The sequence below is a fragment of the Mustelus asterias genome, chromosome 21, assembly GCF_964213995.1.
Source record: "Mustelus asterias chromosome 21, sMusAst1.hap1.1, whole genome shotgun sequence".
Classification (NCBI taxonomy): Eukaryota; Metazoa; Chordata; class Chondrichthyes; order Carcharhiniformes; family Triakidae; genus Mustelus; species Mustelus asterias.
Genome location: NC_135821.1, coordinates 2576730 through 2604121, shown reverse-complemented (window position 1 = coordinate 2604121; position 27392 = coordinate 2576730). Strand labels below are relative to the sequence as shown.

The window sequence follows — 27392 nt, the reverse complement described above, 5'->3', positions numbered from 1 at the left end:
TGGAATCATGAGCTTTCGGAGCGCCGCTCCTTCATCAGGTGAGTGGGTATAGGGAGAAGGAGGAGCGCTCCGAAAGCTCGTGATACCAAATGAACCTTTTGGTCTTTAACCCTGGTGTTGTGAGACTTCTTACTGTTTTTTAGTTTAGTTAGGGCATCAAGATTGGCACGGGCTTGGAGTGCCAAGGGGCCTGCTCCTGTGCTGTACATTTCTTTGTACTGGTGATCATGAACCCATTGCCAATTCCACCTGGGTCACTAATGTCCTTTAGGGGAGGAAATCTGCCTCCTTTCCCGGTCTGGCCTACATCTGGCTCCAGAGCCACAGCAATGTGGTCGACTCTTAACTGCCCTCGGGTAACTAGGGACGGGCAATAAATGCAGGCCCAGCCCACGTCCCACGAATGAATGAGATAAAAACCCTTTCACCCCTTACTGTGTATAGCGCGGATTCTGGGACCAGAAACAAAAATAGAAAATGCTGGAAAATCTCAGCGGGTCTGACAGCATCTGTGGGAGAGAATAGAGCCAACGTTTCGAGTCTGGATGACCTTTCGTCAGAGATTTTGCCCGTTTCCTCTGCCCCAGGGGCTCACCGGAGTGCGTTTGGTCTCTCTGTGCTTCCTCCGTGTTTCAGGTCTGTGATTGCACTGTTGATGTCGGAAGTAATAAGGTCAGCCTACAGAAATAGAACACAGCGAGGGGATATCTCGTCAATACTTAGTTTGCAGCAACCCCGAGCCTTGCGTTTACATCCCGTATATATTTTCAATAATCATAAACATTTGTCATTTAATCTCTACATCATTCTGCACTAATTTCTTCTCCAAAGCTATACGAGGGAATCGGGAATGATTTCTTCCCCTCTGGTATTGTGTAGTCTGCATGTCAGTCTTCAAACATGCCGAGTGTGTCGGTTATTTGCTTGTCAGCACCGTATGCCCACTGCTGACCTCAGTGCCAGACTCCTACCCCGTCAGTACGCAATTTGGAAGGCACAGTGGCACAGTGGTTAGCGCTGCTGCCTCGCCGCGCCAGGGACCCGGGTTCGATTCCCGCCTCGGGTGAATGTGTGTCCGTGTGGAGTCTGCGCGTTCTCCCCGTGTCTGCGTGGGCTTCCTCCGGGTGCTCCGGTTTCCTCCCACAGTTCAAAGATGTGCACTGGCCAGGCTAAATACTCCCTCAGGGTACCTGAACAGGTGCCGGAGTGTGGCAACTAGGGGATTTTCACAGTAACTTCATTGCAGTGTTAATGTAAGCCTACTTGCGACACGAATAAATAAACTTTAAACTTTTTCCTCCGGATGCTCCGGTTTCTTCCCACAGTCCAAAGAGGAAATAACAGAGCACCTGAATAAGAATGGTTCGATCAAGCAGACGCAGCATGGATTCATGAAGGGAAAGTCGTGTTTGACGAATCTACTGGACTTTTATGAAGATGTCACTAGTGCGGTTGACAGAGGGAAACCGGTGGATGTGGTGTTTTTAGATTTCCAGAAGGCGTTGGATAAGGTGCCTCACAAAAGGTTGCTGCAGAAGATTGGGGTACACGGAGTTAGGGGTAAGGTGTTGGCGTGGATTGGGGATTGGCTATCTAACAGGAAGCAGAGAGTTGGGATAAATGGGTGCTTCTCTGGTTGGCAGTTGGTGACCAGTGGCGTGCCGCAGGGATCGGTGCTGGGGCCTCAATTGTTTACCATTTACATAGATGATCTGGAGGAGGGGACTGAATCTAGGGTATTCAAGTTTGCTGATGACACGAAGGTGAGTGGGAAAGCGAATTGCGTGGAGGACGCGGAAAGTCTGCAGAGAGATTTGGATAGGCTGAGCGAGTGGGCGAGGATCTGGCAGATGGAATATAACGTTAGCAAATGTGAGGTTATCCACTTTGGAAGAAATAATAGTAAATTGGAATATTATTTAAATGGAGAAAAATTACATCGTGCGACTGTGCAGAGGGACCTGGGGGTCCTTGTGCACGAATCGCAAAAACTCAGTCTGCAGGTGCAGCAGGTGATCAAGAAGGCGAATGGAATGTTGGCCTTTATCGCGAGGGGGATAGAATATAAAAGCAGGGAGGTCTTGCTGCAACTGTACAAGGCACTGGTGAGGCCGCAACTGGAGTACTGTGTGCAGTTTTGGTCCCCTTATTTGCGAAAGGATATATTGGCCTTGGAGGGAGTGCAGAGAAGGTTCACCAGGTTGATACCGGAGATGAGGGGTGTAGCTTATGAGGAGAGATTAAACAGATTGGGTCTGTACTCGTTGGAGTTTAGAAGGATGAGGGGTGATCTTATAGAGACATATAAGATAATGAAGGGGCTGGATAGGGTAGAGGTGGAGAGATTCTTTCCACTTAGAAGGGAAACCAGAACTAGAGGGCACAGCCTCAAAATAAGGGGGGGCCGGTTCAGAACAGAGTTGAGGGGGAAATTCTTCTCTCAGAGGGTAGTGAATCTCTGGAATTCTCTGCCCATTGAAGTGGTGGAGGCTTCCTCGTTGAATATGTTTAAATCACGGGTAGATAGTTTTCTGATCGATAAGGGAATTAGGGGATATGGGGAGCAGGCGGGTAAGTGGAACTGATTCGCTTCAGATCAGCCATGATCTTGTTGAATGGCGGGGCAGGCTCGAAGGGCCAGATGGCCTACTCCTGCTCCTATTTCTTATGTTCTTATGTTCTTATGTGCAGGTTAGGTTGATTGGCTATGCTAAATTGCCCCTTGGTGTCCCAAGATGTCAGGTAGATTGGCCATGCTAAATTGCCCCTTAGTGTCCAAAGATGTGTGGGTTAGGTGGATTGGCCATGCTAAATTGCGCCTTAGTGTCCAAAGATGCGCAGATTAGGTGGATTTGGACACTAGGGGGCAATTTAGCATGGCCAATCCACCTGACGTACACATCTTTGGAGTGTGGGAGGAAACTGGAGCACCCGGAGGAAGCTCACACAGACACGGGAAGAATGTGCAAACTCCACACAGACAGTCACCTGAGGCCGGAATTAAACCTGGGTCCCTGGCACCGTGAGGCAGCAGTGCTAACCACTGTGCCACCCCACGTGCTCCAGCTCTGATCTGGCAGGAGATCACAAGAGGCCAGGAAGATGGCCTTTTAGGAAAACACATTACCCCACTGATGGTGGGCGGGCGGGCGGGAGCATGAGAAGCCTCTCAAGGAAAACCAATCCTTCAGGAATATCTCTTCTCTTGGTGGGTGCCATCATCTCTTGCCCACCCAAATTCACTACCCACCCCACAACATACAGACTGTCAAACAATGCCAACACTGCGCCTTTAACCACTTCTAGAATGTAGGTAAGAGCGTTAAGGTTGTGGCTTGTAACCATTGCATATTTGAAATGTCAGAGCTATGTAGCGATGTCACCAGTTCCAACGTGTATAACAGGGTTTTATTCAATGATTTTAAATATCTTCTCCACACTTCAGATCCAGCTTCATAGAATCATAGAAACATACAGTGCAGAAGAGATCCTTCGGCCCATCAAATCTGCACTGGCACGTGAGAAACACCTGATTTCCCACCTAATCCCACTTGCCAACACTTGGCCCATCGCCCTGAATATTATGATGTGCCAAGCGCTCATCCAGATACTTTTTAAAGAATGTGAGGCATCCCGCCTCCACCACCCTCCCAGGCAGCGCATTCCAGACTCTCACCACCCTCTGGGTAAAAAAGCTTTTCCTCACATCCCCCCCGAAACCTCCTGCCCCTCACCTTGAACCTATGTCCCCCTCGTGATTGAACCTTCAACTCAAGGGAACAGCTGCTCTTTATCCACTCTGCCCATGTCCCTCATAACTTATAGATAGATAGAATCCTACAGTACAGAAGGAGTCCATTTGGCCCATCGGGTCTGCACTGACCACAATCCCACCCAGGCCCTATCCCCGTAACCCCACATATTTACCCTAGCTAGTCCCCCGGCACTAAGGGGGAATTTAGCATGGCCAATCAACCTAACACGCACATCTTTCGGACTGTGGGAGGAAACCGGTGCACCCAGAGGAAACCCACGCAGACACGGGGAGAACGGGCAAACGCCACACAGACAGTGACCCAAGCCAGGAATCGAACCTGGATCCCTGGCGCTGTGAGGCAGCAGTGCTAACCACTGTGCTACCGTGCCGCCCATAATCTTGGACACCTCGATCAGGTCGCCCCTCAGTCTTCTCTGCCCCAATGAAAACAATCCAAGCCCACCCATTTCCTCGGAGTCCACACCCAGACTTAAACAATCGAGCACTGATCAGTCGACAGACACATCTAATCAAACACAGAACGATTGAACGGTGACGACCATGACTGCCGATCCATGGTTAGGATAATGGGCCTGCATTTGGGGCAGGGTGGCACAGCAGGCTGGCAAGGCCAATGTCGCAGAACCCCCTCCTGCACCACCCTTCAACATCGTGAGGGCAAAGAGGAAAGAGGGGCTGGTGTCTTCCTCGCCTTGGCTCTCGTACTCACCCCAACCTCGGAGCACTGGAAGAAGTGGATATCGGGCTTTGCCTGGTGAGCTTCCTTGCAGATGAGGATGAGGATGGAGTTAAATCTCCAGTTGTCCAGCAGTGAGTCGCACAGCTCGATTACAGTCAGTGGGTACGTCTCCAGTTCCTCCTGAGTGAGGAAGAGCATTCCATTAGAGGAAGATTAAGTGACGGCTCCCCCTGCCTCTCAGACTGTTGCCCCATCCATGTTGACCACTTCATAGAATCATCACAGAATCCTCTCAGCGCGGAAGGAGGCCATTTGGCCCATCGAGTCTGCCCGACTCTCTCTCTCTGACAGCGTATCTTACTCAGGCCCATTCCCCTGCCCTATCCATGTAACTCCATACATTTCCCATGGCCAATCCAACTAACCTGCACATCTTGGGACACTAAGGGGCAATTTAGCATGGCCAATCCACCTAACCTGCACATCTTGGGACACTAAGGGGCAATTTAGCATGGCCAATCCACCTAACCTGCACATCTTTGGACACTAAGGGAGAATTTAGCACGGCCAATCCACCTGACCTGCACATTTTCGGACTGTGGGAGGAAACCAGAGCACCCGGAGGAAACCCACGCAGACACGGGGAGAACGGGCAAACGCCACACAGACAGTGACCCAAGCCGGGAATCGAACCCGGGTCCCTGGCGCTGTGAGACAGCAGTGCTAACCACTGTGCCACCGTGCCGCCCTTTTCAATGTGGCAAGCCGTCCAGTTTACCAAGCGTTAACTGAGTGACCATCTGTAGCAGCCTGACAGCCAGTGAGCGGTGCCAGTAGAAATATGGCAGTGCAGTGGTGAGATTAATGAAGCAGTGATGCAGTGACCTGACCTAATGATCCAGGGACACAGGTTCAAATCTCACCTCAGCAACTGGACAATTAATTAAATCAGAAATCAAACACTGCAGAAGCTGGAAAGCAAACCAGAAATCGCAGGAAACACTCAGCAGCATCAGTGGGGTGAAACAAAGTTAACGGGCGGGTTTCTCCGATCTTGTACACCCTTCTCCCGCTGCCAGCGAGAACGGAGAACTTGGCGCTCAGCCAAAACTCCACACATAGCAGCGGGACTGGAGAATCCCGGTCGTGGGCGAGGTCGGAGGTTTCCGGCGAATGTGGGCAGCACGGTGGCACAGTGGTTAGCGCTGCTGCCTCACAGCGCCAGGGGACCCGGGTTCGATTCCCGGCTTGGGTCACTGTCTGTGTGGAGTTTGCACATTCTCCTCGTGTCTGCGTGGGTTTCCTCCGGGTGCTCCGGTTTCTTCCCACAGTCCGAAAGATGTGCTGGTTAGGGTGCGTTGGCCATGCTAAATTCCCCCTCAGTGTACCCGAACAGGTGCCGGAGTGTGGCGACTAGGGGATTTTCACAGTAACTTCATTGCAGTGTTAAGGTAAGCCTACTTGGGACTCTAATAATAAAATAACATGCCAATTCTTATAAGTTCATTAGATATAGGAGCAGAATTAGACCATTCAGTCCATCGAATCTGCTCTGTCTTTGGATAATAGGGTGGCACAGTGACACAGTGGTTAGCACTGCTGCCTCGCAGTGCCAGGGACCCGGGTTTGATTCCTGGCTTGGGTCACTGTCTGTGTGGAGTCTGCACGTTCTCTCCGTGGGTTTCCTCCGGGTGCTCCGGTTTCCTCCCACAGTCTGAAAGACGTGCGGGTTATGTGGATTGGCCATGCTAAATTGCCCCTTAGTGTCCCGGGATGTGGTAGGTTAGAGGGATTAGCAGGGTAACTAAATGGGAATAGGGCCTGGGTGGGATTGTGGTGGGTGCAGACTCGATGGGCCGAATGGCCTCTTTCTGCACTGTAGGGTTTCTATGATTCTACCATGGCTGAAATGCTTTACATCCCCATTTTCCTGCCTTCTCCCCATAACCTTTCAACCCATTACTGATCTACTTACCAGTAGACTGGGGTTTTACTGAGTAGACTGGGGCTATACTCATTGGAATTCTGAAGAATGAGAGGGAATCTAATAGAAACATATAAGATTATGAAGGGAATAGATAAGATAGAAGCAGGGATGTTGTTCCTACTGGTGGGGTGAAACTAGAATAGGGGGCATGGCCTCAAATTAAGGGGGCGCAGATTTAGGATTGAGTTGAGGAGGAACTTCTTCACCCAAAGGGTTGTGAATCTGTGGAATTCCCTGCCCAGTGAAGCAGTTGATTTGATTTGATTTATTATTGTCACATGTATTAACATACAGTGAAAAGTATTGTTTCTTGTGCGCTGTACAGACAAGGCACACCGTTCATAGAGAAGGAAAGGAGAGAGTGCAGAATGTAGTGTTACAGTCATAGCTAGGGTGTAGAGAAAGATCAACTCAACGCGAGGTAGGTCCATTCAAAAGTCTGACAGCAGCAGGGAAGAAGCTGTTCTTGAGTCGGTTGGTACATGACCTCAGACTTTTGTATCTTTTTCCCGATGGAAGAAGGTGGAAGAGAAAATGACTGCCGTGTGTGGGGTCCTTGATTATGCTGGCTGCTTTTCCGAGGCAGCGGGAAGTGTCGGCGGAGTCAATGGAGGCTACCTCGTTGAATGTTTTTCAGGCAAGGATAGATAAATTTTTGAACAGTAAAAGAATTAAGGGTTATGGTGAGCGGGCGGGTAAGTGGAGCTGAGTCCACAAAAAGATCAGCCATGATCTTATTGAATGGCGGAGCAGGCTCGAGGGGCCAGATGGCCTACTCCTGCTCCTAGTTCTTATGTTCGAAAAACTTAATGCCTCCTTCAATTTACTCACTGTCCCAGCATGCACTCTGTCACTTTCAAGAAAATGACTCAGCAGCAGCTTAAGCCTTTGGCCATGCTAAAACTACCCCTTAGTGCCTGGGGGAGTAGCCAGGGTAAAAGTAAAGTTTATTTATTAGTCCCAAGTAGGCTTACATTAACACTGTAATGAAGTTACTGTGAAAATCCCCTAGTTGCCACACTCCGGCGCCTGTTCGGGTACACTGAGGGAGAATTTAGCACAGCCAATGCACCCTAACCAGCACGTCTTTAGGACTGTGGGAGGAAACCGGAGGAAACCCACGCAGACACGGGGAGAATGCGCAGACTCCACGCAGACAGTGACCCAAACCGGGAATCGAACCAGGTCCCTGGCACTGTGAGGCACAGTAAGAAGTCTCACAACACCAGGTTAAAGTCCAGCAGGTCTATTTGGTCGCACAAGCTTTCGGAGTCTCGCTCCCTCTTCAGGTGAGTGAGGAGTTGTGTTCACAAACAGGGCATACGTAGACACAGACTCAATTTATAAGGTAATGGTTGGAATGCGAGTCTTTACAGGTAATCAAGTCTTAAAGGTACAGACAATGTGAGTGGAGAGAGGGTGAAGCACAGGTTAAAGAGATGTGTATTGTCTCCAGACAGGACAGTTCGTGAGATTTTGCAAACCCAGGCAAGTCGTGGGGGTTACAGATAGTGTGACATGAACCCATTGGACGGTTGAGGCCGTCCTCATGTGAGCGGAACTTGGCTATCAGTCTCTGCTCAGCGACTCTGCGTTGTCGTGTGTCCTGAAGGCCACCTTGGAGAACGCTTACCCGAAGCATTGCTAACCACTGTTCCACCGTGCTGCCCCAGGATAGGGCCTGAGTGGGATTGTAGTCGGTACAGACTCGATGAGGCGAATGGCCTCCTCCTGCACTATAGGGATTTTATGATCTATGATCTACCGGGGCAATAAGGGACAAGCATGGTCTTGTCAGCGATGCCCTCACGCCACATGTTAATTCATCCCACGAGACCGCCTGACGTACCTTGGATTCAATGTCCACCAGATTGACGGCCGAGCTGTTAACTTGCAACAGCATCTCCTGAGTCCAGATCCTCCCTTTGCTGTCCATGGTCTTCAGTTTCTGAATGGACTCTTCGACTGTCTGCGTCTCCTCCCCAGGACCCAGCGGGAAGGTGGTCAGGTGCTGCAGGGGGCCAGAGGCGGAGAGGATTAAAGAACTCAGAGGAAACTCGAACGGAAGAGAAAGGAGCGTAGGAGAGTAACTGGCGACATTGCAACATTAACTTTGCGATTAAAGTTTATTTATTGGTGTCACAAGTCGGCTTACATTAACACTGCAATGAAGTTACTGAGAAAAATCCCCTAGTCGTCAGACTGTGGGAGGGAACTGGAGTACCCGGAGGAAACCCACGCAGACACGGGGAGAATGTGCAGACCCAAGCCGGGAATCGAACTGGCGCTGTGAGGCAGCAGTGCTAACCACTGTGCCACCGTGCCGCCCCATAGTCAGGTCTAGAGGTAACCGAGGAGGGGTAAGACTGAGCCAGAGGTGAAGTCCGACGGCGGAGGCAGAAATAGGCCACCTTAGTGATGCCGCACATCTGTCCCAGCGTACCAGCCACGGGGGCCCAACTCCAGCACGGGTCAGAGACACCCTTTGCCCATATTGCGCAAAGGCTGGTGTGAGAATCTGGATGCGGTGTGGGTGCCATCTGTTGTCTCGACAAAACCCGGGAGAGCATTGGTTTGGGGCGGGGGGGGAGGGGGGGCACTTGGGTGTAATGGAATAATGAAATAACAACGTAAAGCCCTCGGTCTAAAAACAGAAGAGAATGGGGCAGCACGGTGGCACAGTGGTTAGCACTGCTGCCTCACAGCACCAGGGACCCGGGTTCATAGAACATAGAACATAGAACATTACAGCGCAGTTCAGGCCCTTCGGCCCTCGATGTTGCGCCGACCGGTTCAATTCCCGGCTTGGGTCACTGTCTGTGCGGAGTCTACACATTCTCCCCGTGTCTGCGTGGGTTTGCTCCGGTTTCCTCCCACAGTCTCAAAGACGTGCTGGTTAGGGTGCATTGGCCATGCTAAATTCTCCCTCAGTGTACCCGAACAGGCGCCGGAGTGTGGCGACTATGGGATTTTCACACTAATTTCATTGCAGTGTTAATGTAAGCCTACTTGAGACACTGATCGTAGAAGCCTACAGTGCAGAAGGAGGCCATTTTTCCCCATCGAGTCTGCACCGACCATTATCCCACCCAGATCTTATACCCATACAGGCCCTACCCCAGCTCGTCCCTCTGACACTAAGGGGCAACTTATCATGGCCAATCCACCTAAGCCGCACGTATTTGGACTGTGGGAGGAAACCAGAACACCAGGAGGAAACCCACGCAGACACGAGGAGAAGGTGCAAACTCCACACAGACAGTGATCCAAGCCAGGAATCAAGACCGGGTCCCTGGCGCTGTGAGGCCCCAGTGCTAACCACTGTGCCACCGAACAGCACCTTCCAAACCCGCGACCTCTGCCATCTAGACAGCAGATACCTGGGAACGCCACCACCTGAAGATCTGGAGGTTCCCCTTCCAAGTCGCCCACCATCCTGAGTTGGAAATATAGCGGCCGTTCCTTCACTGTCGCTGAGGACGCGCAGACTCCGCACAGACAGTGACCCAAGTCGAGAATCGAACCCGGGTCCCTGGCGCTGTGAGGCAGCAATGCCAACCACTGTGCCACCGTGCCACTCCTTTAACTTAATTTTCACTACGCGGAGAAAGCGTGTAGTGCTGAAGGAGATGACTTACGTTCACGTGGTACTGCGACCGATCGTCCATTATAAAGTTGGAATTCGAATATTTCTTCCTCTGTTCTGTAAAAGAAAATTAAGGGACATTAAGCAACAACAGCAGACTGGCTTGGTGCCGACCTGGTGGTTGTGAGATTCAGCCGAGCGGGTGTGGCCCATAAAATGTGAAACTCTTATTCAAAGTCTGATCCTTCTTTGTCTTTCCTTCATGGCCTTCTCTCCCTGTTTACTCTCGCTCCACTCCCCTCCCCCTCTCTCTGGTTGAAGGCCTTGCTTTCACCGGCTACTCACTGGAAATTGGATTAAATTGGCCTTTTTACAGATAATTACCTTTCTCAGCGATCTCAAAGGGGATGAAGCGCAGATCTCTCTCTCAGCTTTCTGCAGAACCAACTTTACCTGTTCAACCAGATTGTCTGCTTCCTGCTTCTGGGGTTGGGCAGGGACTGGGATATCTCCGGAGGAAATCTTTACCTCCTCCTTTTGCTGAATATGGATTTCACCCAGCGGTGGGGGGTTTGGACGGAGGGTGTGGGAGGGGGGTGGGGGGGGGGGGGGGTGAAGGGTCGTGGGGTGACCTCTCTGATTGTTTCCTCACCCCCCCCCCCCCCCGCCTCCCTCTCTTGACATTTCGACACATGGCTTCATTAGCTGCCCCATTGCCGCACCCAACCCACCACTGCGCCAAAGGTCGTGACTGTAGCCCAGTCCATCACGCGAACCAGCCTCCCATCCACTGACTCTGTCTACTCTTTCCGCTGCCTCGGCAAAGCAGCCAGCATAATTAAGGACCCCACACACAGCGGTTAGCACTGCTGCTTCACAGCTCCAGGGGCCTGGGTTCGATTCCCGGCTTGGGTCACTGTCTGTGTGGAGTTTGCACATTCTCCCTGTGTCTGCGTGGGTTTCCTCCGGGTGCTCCGGTTTCCTCCCACAGTCCAAAGATGTGCGGGTTAAGTTGATTGGCCGTGCTAAAAGATTGCCCCTTAGTGTCCTGAGATGTGTAGGTTAGAGGGATTAGCGGGTAAATATGTAGGGATATGGGGGTAGGGCCTGGGTGGGATTGTGGTCGGTGCAGACTCGATGGGCCAAATGGCCTCTTTCTGCACTGTAGGGTTTCTGTGTTCTGTGTTCACACCCCGGACATTCTCTCTTCCACCTTCTTCCTTCAGGAAAAAGATACAAAAGTCTGAGGTCACGTACCAACTGACTCAAGAACAGCTTCTTCCCTGCTGTCATCAGACTTTTGAACGAACCTACCTCACATTAAGTTCATCTTTCTCTACACCCTAGCTATGACTGTAACACTACATTCTGCACTCTCTTGTTTCCTTCTCTATGAACGGTATGTTTTGTCTGTATAGCGTGCAAGAAACAATACTTTTCACTGTACACTAATACATGTTGTGGAGATGCCGGCGTTGGACTGGGGTAAACACAGTAAGGAGTCTAACAACACCAGGTTAAAGTCCAACAGGTTTATTTGGTAGCAAACGCCACTAGCTTTCGGAGCGCTGCTCCTTTGTCAGGTGAGTGGGAGATCTGCTCATAAACAGCAATAATATGATATGCCCTGTTTGCTGTTTGTGAGCACATCTCCCACTCCACCTGACGAAGGAGCAGCGCTCTGAAAGCTAGTGGCATTTGCTACAAAATAAACCTGTTGGACTTTAACCTGGTGTTGTTAGACTCCTTACTACTAATGCATGTGACAATAATAAATCAAATCAAATCAAAATCAAACTCAGACCCCGTGAGGGTGTTGGACCGCCATAGAATGTTGTCGCGAAACCTGACGGTGGCACAGTGGTTAGCACCGCTGTCTCACAGCACCAGGGACCCGGGTTCGAATCCTGGCTTGGGTCACTGTCTGTGTAGAGTTTGCACATTCTCCCCGTGTCTGCGTGGGTTTCCTCCGGGTGCTCCGGTTTCCTCCCAGAGTCTGAAAGACGTGCTTGTTAGGGTGCATTGGCCTGAACAGGCGCCGGAGTGTGGCGACTAGGGGAATTTCACAGTTACTTCATTGCAGTGTTAATGTAAGCCTTGACAAAGGTTTGACAAATGGTCATCTGGACTCGAAACATCAGCTCTTTTCTCTCCTTACAGGAGCTGCCAGACCTGCTGAGATTTTCCAGCATTTTCTCTTTTGGTTTCAGATTCCAGCATCCGCAGTAATTTGCTTTTATTAATGTAAGCCTTGTGACAAATATATAAAACTTTAACTTTAAACCCGACGGTGGAGCAGTGATTAGCGCCGCTGCCTCACAGCGCCAGGGACCCGGGTTCGATTCCCGGGCTTGGGTCACTGTCTGTGCGGAGTCTGCACGTTCTCCCCCGTGTCTGCGTGGGTTTCCTCCGGGTGCTCCGGTTTCCTCCCACAGTCTGAAAGACGTGCTGGTTAGGTGGATTGGCCGTGCTAAATTGCCCTTGAAACCGACACCAGTGAATCCGCTGTCGAATGAAAGGAACCGATTTGCCGACGCACTCAACGTCTATCGTTTGTGGAGGAAACAGTGTCCAGTTTCAATAGGCAACCTGTGTGGGTGGAACGCGACACCTGCTCTCTTGTGTCGCTTAGCGAGCTTCCTGCAAAGTGCTGGCACAATGAACATTTTTAACCACCGCTATCTCCTCCTGTCTTCACTTTGTTCAGCTGACGGTTGGTCTCTTTATTTATTCGTCGATGGGACATGAGCGTCGCTGGCTGGGCCAGCATTTATTGCCCATTCCTAGTTGCCCGAGGGTAATTAAGAGTCAACCCCATTGCTGTGGCTCTGGAGTCACATGTAGGCCAGACCGGGTAAGGACAGCAGATTTCCTTCCCGAAAGGACATTAGTGACCCAGATGGGTTTTTGCAACAATGGGTCATCAGTAAATTCTTAATTCCAGATTTTTCTTATTGAATTCAAATTCCACCATCTGCTGTGGCGGGATTCGAACCTGGGTCCCCAGAACTTTAGCTGAGTTAATAGTCCGGCGATAATACCATTAGGCCATTTCACAGGACAGTTAAGAGTTAACCACATTGCTGTGGCTCTGGAGTCACATGTAGGCCAGACCGGGTAAGGACAGCAGATTTCCTTCCCGAAAGGACATTAGTGACCCAGATCGGTTTTTCCGACAATCGACAATGGTTTCAGGGTCATCTGTAGATTCTCAATTCCCAGGACAAGTCACTAATCTGTCGCCAGGGGGCTTATAGCTTGAAGGGGCGCCACTCCACATCAAGCGTGGCTGACCAGGAGTCTCTCCCGCTTTTACCGCCAGGCGTGTTTGGAAGGATTTTGTAGGTTAACATTCAACCTGTTTGGCCGTGTTATGGACGCACCTTCCTTGGCCGTCAAGTCTTGGGGTGGGTTTCGAGCCTGGAGCTTCTAGCTCAGAGGCAGGGGTACCTATCAGTGACTCAAGTTGACAATCGAACCTGGATGCCCGGTGCTGTGAGGCAGCAGTGCTAACCACAGTGCATGTTTCAGGGTTAGGAGTTACACGCTTGTAATGTTTGACTCTGTGAATAAATTGGAATAGGGCCTCTTCCGTCACCAGCAATCTTGAAACCCTGCGAAATAAATTGACCCCGCCAGCTAATTATTCCATTTCCCCAGTCTGCTGTCGAGTGGAGTCTCTGAAAAGTGGCTTACGCGCACCTTGGAAATGAATTGGCTGTTTGTGTGAGCTTACTGTGCACAAATTGGCTGGTGAGTTACAGAACAAAGAAGAGAGTATGTCCGGAGGTTCTTGATTATGCTGGCTGCTTTGCCGAGGCAGCGGGAAGTGTAGACGGAGTCAATGGTTGGGAGGCTGGTTTGCCTGACGGATTGGGCTACATTCATGGCCTTTTGTAGATTCTTACGGTCTTGGGCAGAGCAGGAGCCATACCAAGCTGTGATACAACCAGAAAGAATGCTTTCTGTGGTGTATCTGTAAAAGTTGGTGAGAGTCGTAGCTGACATGCCAAATTTCCTTAGTCTTTTGAGAAAGTAGAGACGTTGATGTGCTTTCTTGACTATAGTGTCGGCATGGGGGGGACAGGACAGGCTGTTGGTGATCTAAACTTGAAGCTTTCCCCCCCCATTTCTATTTCGTCCCCATTGATGTAGACAGGGGCATGTTCTCCTTTACGCTTCCTGAAGTCGATGACTACCTCCTTCATTTTGTTGACATTGAGGGGGAGATTATTGTTGCCGCACCAGTTCACCAGATCCTCTATATCATTCCTGTACTCTGTCTCGTCACAGTTTGAGATCCGACCCACTATGGTGGTATCGTCAGCAAACTTGATAATCGAGTTGGAGGGGAATTTGGCCACACAGTCATAGGTGTATAAGGAGTATAGTAGGGGGCTGAGAACACAGGCTTGTGGGGCGCTGGTGTTGAGGATGATCATGGAGGAGGTGTTGTTGCCTATCCTTACTGATTGTGGTCTGTGAGTTGGGAAGTTCAGGATCCAGTCGCAGAGGGTGGAACCGAGGCCCAGGCCACGGAGTTTGGAGATGAGTCTCGCAGGAATAATGGTGTTGAAGGCTGAGCTGTAGGCAATAAATAGGAGTCTGACATAGGTGTCTTTGTTATCCAGGTGTTCCAGGTTGAGTGCAGGGCCAGGGAGATGGCACCTGCTGTGGACCTGTTGTGGCGGCAGGCGAACTGTAGTGGATCCAGGAGGGTAGAATTGATTCGTGCCATGACTAACCTAAAAGCACTTTGCTGGTGGTAGGCTGTCCTGAAGCCTTGATAGGCGCTATGTAAATAGAGGGCTTTTTTTGCCCTCGCTTCTTCCCTTCAGCATGGTTAATGAGGCAGCCCCCGAGAGAACCCCACGGCATCAGGAGTATGGTTGTTTGCAGTGCCCAGCTCTCTCATGTTTATATCTGGTCTGATAATTCTCCCTGAGAGAGCGTTTGCCAAGGGTTCCCTGGGGCTGAAGGGAATGGAACTATTAAATCGAGGGCTGTTAGTGTCTAAAACAAACCTAAATTCTGCCATTTGCCTGTCCAGAAATAGTCTCAAGGAATGACACAGTGAGGGAGACGGAGGCTCCTGTTATCCGGTTTACAACTCGGAACTTTCCGGAAAGTTCACTCTCAACACAGCTCGGTTTCCATCCCCTCATATTAGTGGAGAGAGCTCAGCCCGACTGAGAATAGGTCTCCCTTCCCCCCCACCCCCCCCACCCACCCCCATCCCTGCCCCGCCCCTCGACAATAAACATCTCCAGAGAGCTTCAGGTTTTTAGGTTTCCAGATCACCAACAACCTGTCCTGGTCCCCCCCATGCCGACACTATAGTTAAGAAAGCCCACCAACCCCTCTACTTTCTCAGGAGACTAAGGAAATTTGGCATTTCAGCTACGATTCTCACCAACTTTTACAGATGCACCATAGAAAGCATTCTTTCTGGTTGTATCACAGCTTGGTATGGCTCCTGCTCTGCCCAAAACCGCAAGAAACGACAAAGGGTTGTGAATGTAGCCCAATCCATCACGCAAACCAACCTCCCATCCATTGACTCTGTCTACATTTCCCGCTGCCTCGGCAAAGCAGCCGGCATAATTAAGTACCCCACGCACCCCGGACATTCTCTCTTCCGCCTTCTTCCTTCGGAGAAAAGATACAAAAGTCTGAGGTCACGCACCAACCGACTCAAGAACAGCTTCTTCCCTGCTGCTGTCAGACTTTTGAATGGACCTACCTTGAATTAAGTTGACCTTTCTCTACACCCTAGCTATGACTGTAACACTACATTTTGCACTCTCTCCTTTCCTTCTCTATGAACGGTATGCTTTGTCTGTATGGCGTGCAAGAAACAATATTTTTCACTGTATGCTAATACATGTCACAATAATAAATCAAATCAAATCAAATCAAAAATCAGAAGATCGGAGTGCATAATCCAGGTAGAACAAGGGGTCACAGGTATGAAAGCAAATAGCTGCGGATGCTGGAAACTGAAACCAAAAGAGAAAATGCTGGAAAATCTCAGCAGTTTTGGCAGCATCTGTAAGGAGAGAAAAGAGCTGACGTTTCAACCCTTTGTCAAAGGTAAAAGGCCTAGAAAGTGGGAGATATTTATACTGCAGGCGGAGGGAATGAAAGATGGGTCATAGCCACAAAAACAAGGGGAAAGGGTGGCACGGTGGCACAGTGGTTAGCACTGCTGCCTCACAGCGCCAGGGACCCGGGTTCGATTCCCGGCTTGCGTCACTGTCTGTGTGGAGTCTGCACGTTCTCCCCGTGTCTGCGTGGGTTTCCTCCGGGTGCTCCGGTTTCCACCCACAGTCTGAAAGACGTGCTGGTTAGGGCACATTGACCCAAACAGCACCGGAGTGTGGCGACTAGGGGAATTTCACAGTAACTTCATTGCAGTGTCAATGCAAGCCTTACTTGTGACTAATAAATAAACTTTTAACTTTGAAAATGGCAGTCCATCGCGAAGATAGAAGGAAGGTCACAGGTATAGTGTGAGAGGCGGTAGATTTAAAACTGAGGTGAGGAGGAACTACTTCTCGCAGAGGGTGGTGAATTTGTGGAACTCGCTGCCCCATCGCGCGGTGGAGTCTGAATCATTGAATGGTTCCAAGAAGGAGATAGATATATTTCTGATAACAAAAAAAGTTAAAGGGATATGGGGAACAGGTGGGGAGGTGGATTTGAGACCAGGGAGAGATCAGCCATGATCTGATTGAATGGCGGAGCAGGCTCGAAGGGCTGAATTAGAATCAGAGAATCCTACAGTGCAGAAGGAGGCCATTCGGTCCATCGAATCTGCACCGACCACAATCCCACCCAGACCCTATCCCCATAACCCCATGTATTTACCCTAGCTAGTCCCCCTGACACTAAGGGGCAATTTACCATGGCCATTCCACCTAATCCGCACATCTTTGGACTGTGGGAGGAAAACGGAGCACCCGGAGGAAACCCGTGCAGACACGGGGAGAACGTGCAGACTCCACACAGATAGTGACCCAAGCCGGGAATCGAACCCGAGTCCCTGGCGCTGTGAGGCAGCAGTGCGAACCACTGTGCCACTGTGCCGCCACCTGCACACTGAAGTAAATCAGTAAACAGTACAGAAGGAGGCCATTCAGCCCTTCCAACCTGGATCGACAACAATCCCACCCTGGCCCTAGCCCTGTAACCCCACGTATTTACCCGTTTAGCCCCCTGATACAAAGGGGCAATTTAGCATGGCCAATCCACCTAACCTGCACATCTTTGGACAGTGGGAGGAAACCGGAGCACCCGGAGAAAACCCACACAGACACGGGGAGAACGTGCAAACTCCACACAGATAGTGACCCAAGCTGGGAATCGAACACGGGTCCCTGGCGCTGTGAGGCAGCAGTGCGAACCACTGTGCCACCGTGCCGCCACCTGCACACTGAAGTAAATCAGTAAACAGTACAGAAGGAGGCCATTCAGCCCATCCAACCTGGATCGACAACAATCCCACCTGGCCCATCCCCGTAACCCCACGTATTTACCCGCTTAGCCCCCTGACACAAAGGGGCAATTTAGCACGGCCAATCTACCTAACCTGCACATCTTTGGACAGGAAGGGGCAATTTAGCATGGCCAATCCACCTAACCTGCACATCTTTGGACAATAAGGGCAATTTAGCATGGCCAATCCACCTAACCTACACATCTTTGGACACTAGGGACAATTTAGTATGGCCAATCCACCTAACCTGCACATCTTTGGACAATAAGGGGCAATTTAGCATGGCCAATCCACCTAACCTGCACATCTTTGGACAATAGGGGGCAATTTAGCATGGCCAATCCACCTAACCTACACATCTTTAGACACTAAGGGACAATTTAGCATTGCCAATCCACCTAACCTGAACATCTTTGGACACTAGGGACAATTTAGCATGGCCAATCCACCTAACCTACACATCTTTAGACACTAAGGGACAATTTAGCATGGCCAATCCACCTAACCTACACATCTTTGGACACTAGGGGGACATTTACCATGATGATAAATGCATCCTCCCTCTCTTTCTCTCTCTCTCTCTCTCCTGCCTTTGCAGGTGGGGCCTTCGACTGGAGCTTAACATTCCAACAAAACAGCAAACAAATATTAAATCTCAGGGCAAACACTCTAAATAATCCTCCGCCCCACACAAAACAATAAAAAACCCTTCTGGGCTGGGAAGTAACAACACCACCGCCAGGGATTAGGTGAATGTGTGTCCAACTTTCTCACATTTCTGAAACCCTTTTATCTTTGCCTCCCTCAGCTGAAACTCAAAAGATCAAGTGTGTGACGGAGTTGCATTCTTTACCTGTTCCAGGGCAGCACAGAATCCCTCAACCCGCACTCGCTAAACCTCTCTGCTCTGTGGCCAGCCAGTCTGAGGTGTCCTGGGAGGAACTGTGTGAGATCTGTTCCTTTTGGCAGGGAGGTTCTGCACTCTCTGTGGAAGGAGGTTCCTCGGCAAGTGGCAATGAAGAATTTCATCACCTCATTTTTTTTTTACACACAGAAATTATTTTCAGTTTCATCAGAAGAAAATGAGGCTGGAATCGGGAGTTAACCCCATGAATGCCGTCCTCGTGTCTTGGTTCCCTCTTCACCGTGCAGTGAGCTGGAGGGATACATTAATGATAGCCACATTCCACAGCCCCCTCACCTCCCTCCCCCCCCCACCCCCTGGACAGGACTGCCTCTGATTTGGGACGGCGCGGTGTCCCAGTGGTTAGCGCTGCTGCCTCACAGCGCCAGGGACCCAGGTTCAATTCCCAGGTTGGGTCTCTGTCTGTGCGGAGTCTGCACGTTCTCCCCGTGTCTGCGTGGGTTTCCTCCGGGTGCTCCGGTTTCCTCCCACAGTCCGAAAGACGTGCTGGTTAGGGTGCATTGGCTGTGCTAAATTCTCCCTTAGTGTACCCGAACAGGCGCTGGAGTTGGCGAATAGGGGATTTTCACAGTAACTTCATTACAGCGTTAATGTGTTAATGGGCGGCACAGCGGCACAGTGGTTAGCTCTGCTGCCTCACCGTTCCAGGGACCCGGGTTCAATTCCCAACTTGGGTCACTGTCTGTGTGGAGTCTGCACGTTCTCCCCCCCGTGTCTGCATGGGTTTCCTCCGGTGCTCCAGTTTCTTCCCATAGTCCAAAGATGTGCAGGTCAGGTGGATCGGCCATGCTAAGTTCTCCCTTTGTTTCAGGGGGATTAGTGGAGTAAATATGTGGGGTTACGGGGATACGGCCTGGGTGGGATTGTTGTCGGTCCAGACTCGATGGGCCGAATGGCCTCCTTCTGCACTGCAGGGATTCTATGATTCTGTGAATGTAAGCCTACTTGTGACACAATTAAATAGGGAGGAGTTTTCCCATCCTGTCCACCATGGGAATCACTCTGGGTTGGGGACGGACCATGCAAAGATTACCAACTTTTACAGATGCACCATAGAAAGCATTCTTTCTGGTTGTATCTCAGCTTGGTATGGCTCCTGCTCTGCCCAAGACCACAAGGAACTACAAAAGGTCGTGAATGTAGCCCAATCCATCACGCAAACCAGCCTCCCATCCATTGATTCTGTCCACACTTCCTGCTGTCTTGGCAAAGCAGCCAACATAATCAAGGACCCCACACACCCCGGACATTCTCTCTTCCACCTTCTTCCATCGGGAGAAATCTGAGGTCACATACCAACCGACTCAAGAACAGCTTCTTCCCTGCTGCTGTCAGACTTTTGAATGGACCTACCTCGCATTAAGTTGATCTTTCTCTGCACCCTAGCTATGACTGTAACCCTACATTCTGCACTCTCTCATTTCCTTCTCTATGAACGGTATGCTTTGGCTGTACAGCGCGCAAGAAACAATACTTTTCACTGTATATTAATACATGTGACAATAATAAATCAAATCAAAGATTTTCTGGTTTTGGGGCGAGTGTGAATGGAAAGTCCCGCCTGTAAACTGATTTTGAGTTTTTGTTCTGAATCACCGTCGACGGGATGGGGTTTATTTGCAGCCTCGGACAATGGGACATCACCATAAGATCACAGCCAGGTCATTCCATAGAAACCCTACAGTGCAGAAGGAGGCCACTCGGCCCATTGAGTCTGCACCGACCACAATCTCACCCAAGCCCAACTCCCGTAACCGCACGTATTTACCCTGCTAATCCCCTGACACTCGGGTCAATTTAGCACGGCCAATCAACCTAACCCGCACAACTTTGGACTGCGGGAGGAAACTGGAGCACTCGTAGGAAACCCACGCAGACACAGGGAGAACGTGGAAACTCCACGCTAGACAGTGACCCAAATCTGGAATTGAACCCGGGTCCCTGTAGCTGTGAGGCAGCAGTGCTAACCACTGTGGCTCCGTGCCGCCCCTAATGAGAGATCCATGAGAGATTGGGGTACACAGAAAGAAACATTTTTTCCTTTTTAGTCGAGGGATCAATAACCAGAGGGCATAGATTTAAGGTAAGGAACAGAAGATTTAGAGGACACTTGAGGAAAAACTTTTTCCCCCAGAGGGTGGTGGGAGTCTGGAACTCACTGCCTGAAAGGGTGGTAGAGGCGGAAACCCTCAGAACATTTAAGAAGCACTTAGATGAGCACTTGAAACACCATAGCATACAAGGTTACTGACTAAGTGCTGGAAAATGGGGGTAGAATAGATAGGATCTTGATGGCCAGGACAGACACAAAGGGCCGAATGGCCTCTTTCTGTACTGTGATACTCTACGGGCAGAATTTTCCCACCCCGCCCACTACTGGAATCGTGGCGGGCAGAGCACGGATCATGCAAAGGTCGGTTGACCTTAGATGGGATTTTCCGGCCCCGGAGTGAATGTGGCCAGAAGGTCCCGCCTTCTGGGCGGAATTTTCCCAGCGTGTCTACCCAAGGTTCATACGATCCCACCCGACGGAGTTGATCTTTCTCTTGGCCTGCCTCCGGAATCGGGGCGGGCTTGCGTGCCGGTAAAATTCCGCCCGATGTCTCTAGAAGTTAGGAAAAGATGGTCATAATGTGGGAGCCTTTCCCACAAAGAGCAGTCGATACCAGCCCAAGTAATCACGCTAAATCTGAGATCGCCAATTCTTGTGACAGCAAAGGAGTGATACGGTGGCGCAGTGGTTAGCACTGCTGCCTCACAGTGCCAGGGACCCGGGTTCGATTCCCGGCTTGGATCACTGTCTGTGTGGAATTTGCACGTTCTCCCCATGTCTGCGTGGGTTTCCTCCGGGTGCTCCGGTTTCCTCCCACACACCAAAGATGTGCGGGTTACGTTGATTGGCCATGCTAAATTGCCCCTTAGTGCCCAAAGATGTTCAGTTTAAGTGGATTGGCCATGTTAAATTGCTCCTTAGTGTCCAAAGATGTGCAGGTTAGGTGGATTGGCCATACTAAATTGCCCCTTAGTGTCCAAAGATGTTCAGTTTAAGTGGATTGGCCATGTTAAATTGCTCCTTAGTGTCCAAAGATGTGCAGGTTAGGTGGATTGGCCATGCTAAATTGCCCCTTAGTGTCCAAATATGTGCAGGTTCGATGGATTGGCCATGCTAAATTGCCCCTTAGTGTCCAAAGATGTGCAGGTTCGATGGATTGGCCATGCTAAATTGCCCCTTAGGGTCCAAAGCTGTGCAGGTTAGGTGGATTGGCCATGCTAAATTGCCCCTTAGTGTCCAAACATTTGTAGGTAAATTGGTTTAGGGGTTACGGGGATCAGGCAGGCAGTGGTTAGATGCTGAGTCAGTACAGACTCAATGGGCCAAATGGTCTCCTTCTGCAATGTCGGGATTCTATGATTTTTCCAGCCACTCCCATCCTGAGTCTGCATGGTCTCCTGTCTTGCTCAGGCAGCCCTGTTGGGAGCCTGGAGTTTAGGGGAGGCGATGGCCTAGTGGTATAATCGCTGAACTATTAATCCAGAAACTCAGCTAATGTTCCGGGGGACCGGGGTTCGAATCCCGTCACGGCAGCTAGTGGAATTTGAATTCAATAAAAAAAAAATCTGGGACTATGAATCTACTGATGACCATGAAACCATTATTGAGGATTGATTGCGTTGCAACTTACCGTATAAGGATCTGCCGCTGGATTTTGGTAGCTTCTCCCTGCAACATGAAACAAATGGTTTTTTAAAAAAAAGTTACTTCAGATTTTGGTCAAAAGTAATCCAATTTCTTTGTCACATTTTGCTTCCAGGGGTATTTGGAGCAGGCATTTCCTGTCTGAAGCAATTAGAATAATCGAAACTCTACAGTGCAGAAAGAGGCCATTTGGCCCATCGAGTCTGCACCGACCACAATCCCACCCAGGCCCTACCCCCATATCCCTACATATTTACCCACTAATCCCTCTCGCCTACGCATCTCAGGACACTAAGGGGCAATTCAGCATGGCCAATCAACCTAACCCGCACATCTTTGGACTGTGGGAGGAAACCGGAGCACCCGGAGGAAACCCACGCAGACACGAGGAGAATGTGCAAACTCCACACAGACAGTGACCCAAGCCGGGAATCGAACCCATGTCCCTGGAGCTGTGAAGCAGCAGTGCTAACCACTGTGCTACCGTGCCGCCCCCGGAAGGCCTGTTCACACAAAGAGTTTGCAGCAGGACTCAAAGCAGTGTCAGCAGAACACAAGAAGTGGAGTGGGAGTAGACCATTCGGCCCATCGAGCCTGCACCGCCATTCAATACAATCATGACTGATTATAGAATCATAGAACCTGTACAGTACAGAAGGAGGCCATTCGACCCATCGAGTCTGTACCGACCACAATCATAAAATCACTGACTCTCTGACAGAGCATCTTACCCAAGCCCTATCGCCATAACCCCCTGGATTTACCCTGCTAATTCCTCTAATCTACACATTTTGGGACACTAAGGGGCCAATCCACCTTGAATCGGTTGGCACGTGACCTGGGGCAGCACGGTGGCACAATGGTTAGCGCTGCTGCCGCACAGCACCAGGGACCCAGGTTTGATTCCCGGCTTGGGTCACTGTCTGTGCGGAGTTTGCACATTCTCCCCGTGTCTGCGTGGGTTTCCTCCGGGTGCTCCGGTTTCCTCCCACAGTCTGAAAGACGTGCTGGTTAGGGTGCATTGGTCATGCTGAATTCTCCCTCAGTGTACCCGAACAGGCGCCAGAGTGTGGCGACTAGGGGAATTTCACAGTAACTTCATTGCAGTGTTAATGTAAACCTACTTGTGATAATAATAAATAAACTTTTAAACAAGACCAGTAGACCCCGGTAATCCCCCTAACCTGCACATCTTTGGACTGTGGGAGAAAACCGGAGCACCCGGAGGAAACCCACGCAGACATGGGGAGAACGTGCAAACTCCACACAGACAGTGACCTGAGCTCGGAATCGAACACGGGTCCCTGGCGCTGTGAGGCAGCAATGGAGTAGAAATGAAAAGGAGGGGGAGGCTGCTGATGGAGGCAACACCATTCCCACCCCCCAACCCCACTGAGACCTGAAGCCAATTTGTTTTCAGGCTCCTCCCACCAGTGACAATAATCTCATAGAACCCCGACAGCGCAGAAGGAGGCCATTCGGCCCATCGAGACTGCACTGACCACAATCCCACCCAGGCCCTAGCCCCATAGCCCCACGTATTAACCCTGCTAATCCCCCTGACACTAAAGGATGATTTAGCACGGCCAATGCATCTAACCAGCACATCTTTGGACTGTGGGAGGAAACCGGAGGACCCGGAGGAAACCCACGCAGACACGGGGAGAACGTGCAGACTCCACACAGACAGTGACCCAAGCCGGGAATCGAACCCGGGTCCCTGGCGCTGTGAGGCAGCAGTGCTAACCACTGTGCCACCGCGCCGCCCGAATGGTCGCGGGCTTTAAGTTTTTAGGTGTCCAAATCACCAATAACCTGTCCTGGCCCCTCCACGTTGATGCTTGATGCACTATCAATCAAGCCAAGACTAGTTTGTATGCTAGAACAAATAGCCTTTTATTAGCAAAAGACTTGGAGCACACCCATGCCGATGAACTGGTGCAGAGACTGAGGCAGGGGGTGGGGAGCAGTCACCTTTATACTTGGACCAGGGGGGAGAATTCCGAGGCCAGGCCGGCAGGGGCATGTCCAGGCATGTCACACACACACAGGCAATAAGCTAACAGTGGTTTACCACAATGCTATGGTTAAAAAAGAGCCAGACCAAGCTGTGATAGATCCGGTAAGGATGCTTTCTATGGTGCATCTGTAAAAGTTGGTGACAGGCCCAGCGGACGTGCCTCCAGATTTGTGGGAGCGCAGAGTGGTTGGAGGTGGGAGGTTAGAAACTTCCAGGAGGGGAGTCTGACCAGAGTTGGCAAGCCTAACTGTGGCAACCCTCCGTCCCCATCAACAGAAGGCACCTGACGTCTCAGGGACTGTCGGTGTCCATGCATATATCTGCAACCTCGGACTATTGTCTGGTGCTACTGTTGCAATGAGTCACAAAGATCGAAGGAAGCAGTTCTCATCGTGAAACATGCCTCCAGCCTTGAAACCAGGCCGTGTGCCAAGCAGAGTGACTGAACAGGTTAGGTATTTGGGTGTGGAAGGTGAGGAAGGCTCACGTGGACTGACAGGTAATAGGAAGGTGAGATGATGCTTGGTAGTTTATCCCACCCCTCCCGCCCCTCCCGAGTTTGAGCGCTCTTATGTAAGACATTGTGGAGATGCACCAAATATTCCTAAGTCAATTTAAATAAGAGGAGGACTCATTTGCATGACACATTATATTTCTCAAATATTCGGCGGGATTTACCACCCGCGATCGCACCAAAACTGGAAAATCCCTCTTGAAGTCAACAGGCCTTTGTGTGCCCCCTCCCCCCCACCCCTTCTACCGCAACTTTGGTGGCACTGTTGCCTCACAGTGCCAGGGAACTGGGTTCGATTCCCAGCTCGGGTCACTGTCCGTGTGGAGTTTGCACGTTCTTCTCCCGTGTCTGCGTGGGTTTCCTCCCACAGTCCGAAAGATATGTGGCTTAGGTGGATTGGCCGTGCTAAACTGCCCTTTAGAGTCCAAAGATGTGCAGGTTAGGTGGATTGGCCATGCTCAATTTCCCCTTAGTGTCAAGGGGATTAGCAGGGTAATTATGTGGGGTTACAGGGGTTGGGCCTGGGTGGGATCGTTGTTGGTGCAGACTCAATGGGCCGAATGGCTTCCTTCTGCACTGGAGGGATTCAATGACCCCTAATTCTGGATTCCCCCACCAGCGGGAACATTCTTTCTGAATCCACCCTGTCTAACCCTGTTAGAATTTTATAAGTTTCTATGAGATCCCCTTTCACTCTTCTAAACTCCAATGAATATAATCCTAACCGATTTAGTCCTGTTTCATATGACAGACCTACCATCCCAGGAATCAGCCTGGCAAACCTTCGCTGCACTCCCTCTATAGCAAGGACATCCTTCTCAGATAAGGACAATAAAACTGCACACAATACTCCAGGTGTGGCCTCACCAACACCCTGTACAATTGCAGCAAAACATCCCTATCCCTGTACTCAAATCCTCTCGCTATGAAGACCAATGTACCATTTGCCTTTACTGCCTGCTGTACCTGCGTGCTTACTTTCAGCGACTGATGCACCAGGACATCAAGGCCTCACTGGATCCATGGGGAAGTGATGGCCTAGTGGTATTATAGGTAGACCTTAAATCCAGAAACTCAGCTAATGTTCCGGGAACCCGGGTTCGAATCCTGCCATGGCAGATGGTGGAATTTGAATTAAATTCAAAAAGTATCTGGAATTACGAATCTACTGATGACCATGAAACCATTGTTGATTGTTGGAAAAACCCATCTAGTTCACTAATGTCCTTTAGGGAAGGAAATCTGCCATCCTTACTTGAATGTTAATTTAACCACATTTGATTCTCGAGACACACACACTCACTACACACATATCGAAAGTTTATTTATCAGTCACAAGTAAGGCTTACATTAACACTGCAATAAGTTACTGCGAAATTCCCCTAGCCGCCACAGAATGTGGGAGGAAACCGGAGCACCCGGAGGAAACCCACGCAGACACGGGGAGAACATGCAAACTCCACACAGACAGTGACCCAAGCCGGGAATTGAATCCGGGTCCCTGGCGCTCTGAAGCAACAGTGCTAACCACTGTGCCACCCTATATGCACACACCATCAAATATTGCCTAATTCTATATCAATACATTTACAACAACCTGTCGGAGAGCCTTGGTTGAGTGCACACACTGTGCCACTCACTCTTTCTGTATATTGGGAAGACTCACTGATTACCACAGCAGGTACAACACTGAGGAATGAGAGCGGCCACCTACCCATGCGGGAGAACTTGCAGATCCTTGTACCCGTAATTCATTGTTGATCTTCTGATTGACTAAATTCTGAAGAAAAATAAAGAAAGGGACTTCAATTAGAAAAAATAATAAGTCTGATAGCAACTCACACTCCAATCTCCATTTCCCCCCCAAAGTACTCACCGTCCATTGGTTTATCCTGAGATTTTCCCAACCTTATTCTGATGACTGTATTGCGGTCAGATTTAGAAATCGGTAGGAAAACATTCCGATGTAGTGAGAGCTGTTTATTTAGACTGGGGTTAGAGAACCTAGAATTATATTCTACACTTGTTGTCCCAGCCCCAGGAATGTCTGTTGGGACGGTGTAGAGGGAGCTTTACTCTGTATCTAACCCCGTGCTGTACCTGTCCTGGGAGTGTTTGATGGGGACGGTACAGAGGGAGCTTTACTCTGTATCCAACCCCGTGCTGTACCTGTCCTGGGAGTGTTTGATGGGGACGGTACAGAGGGAGCTTTACTCTGTATCTAACCCCGTGCTGTACCTGTCCTGGGAGAGTTTGACGGGGACGGTGTAGAGAGTTATACAGAGTGATTTAATTGATTGTACAGGAGCTTTAAATTAAAGTTTATTTATTAGTGTCACAAGTTGGCTACATTAACACTTCCATGATGTCACTGTGAAAATCCCCTAGTCGCCACACTCCGGTGCCTGTTCGGGTACACTGAGGGAGAATTTAGCACAGCCAATGCACCCTAACCAGCACGTCCTTCGGACTGTGGGAGGAAACCCACGCAGACACAGGGAGAACGTGCAAACTCCACACAGACAGTCATCTGAGCCTAGATTTGAACCCGGATCCCTGGTGCTGTGAGGCAGCAGTGCTAACCACTGTGCCACCGTGCAGCCTAGAATTGTGGTTAACCTGAGCTAGGCGTGGCTGTGTCCAGATGAATTATATCTAGATATATCTTGTGGTGGGCTGTCGAGATTTTAGATGGTTAAACTATTAAT

At 50.3% G+C, this 27392-nt stretch overlaps 1 protein-coding gene across 4 annotated transcripts in view; it reads right to left on the bottom strand.

The window, feature by feature from the left end:
• Positions 1–27392, bottom strand: part of LOC144509012 (epidermal growth factor receptor kinase substrate 8-like protein 1) — a 152334-nt gene that overhangs the window by 99806 nt on the left and 25136 nt on the right. For 3 of the 4 annotated variants that reach the window (XR_013500377.1, XM_078237259.1, XM_078237258.1), the window contains exons 2-7: positions 26399–26464; positions 22137–22174; positions 10083–10147; positions 8294–8455; positions 4488–4637; positions 596–678 (exon numbers count right to left, since the gene is read on the bottom strand). Coding sequence is in view for 3 of the 4 variants with exons in the window: in XM_078237259.1 (XP_078093385.1) it covers positions 596–678; positions 4488–4637; positions 8294–8455; positions 10083–10147; positions 22137–22174; positions 26399–26439 (539 nt within the window). In the remaining variant the exon portion in view is untranslated. The remainder of the gene's footprint in view (positions 1–595; positions 679–4487; positions 4638–8293; positions 8456–10082; positions 10148–22136; positions 22175–26398; positions 26465–27392) is intronic. The other variant, XM_078237260.1, reaches the window with a different exon arrangement.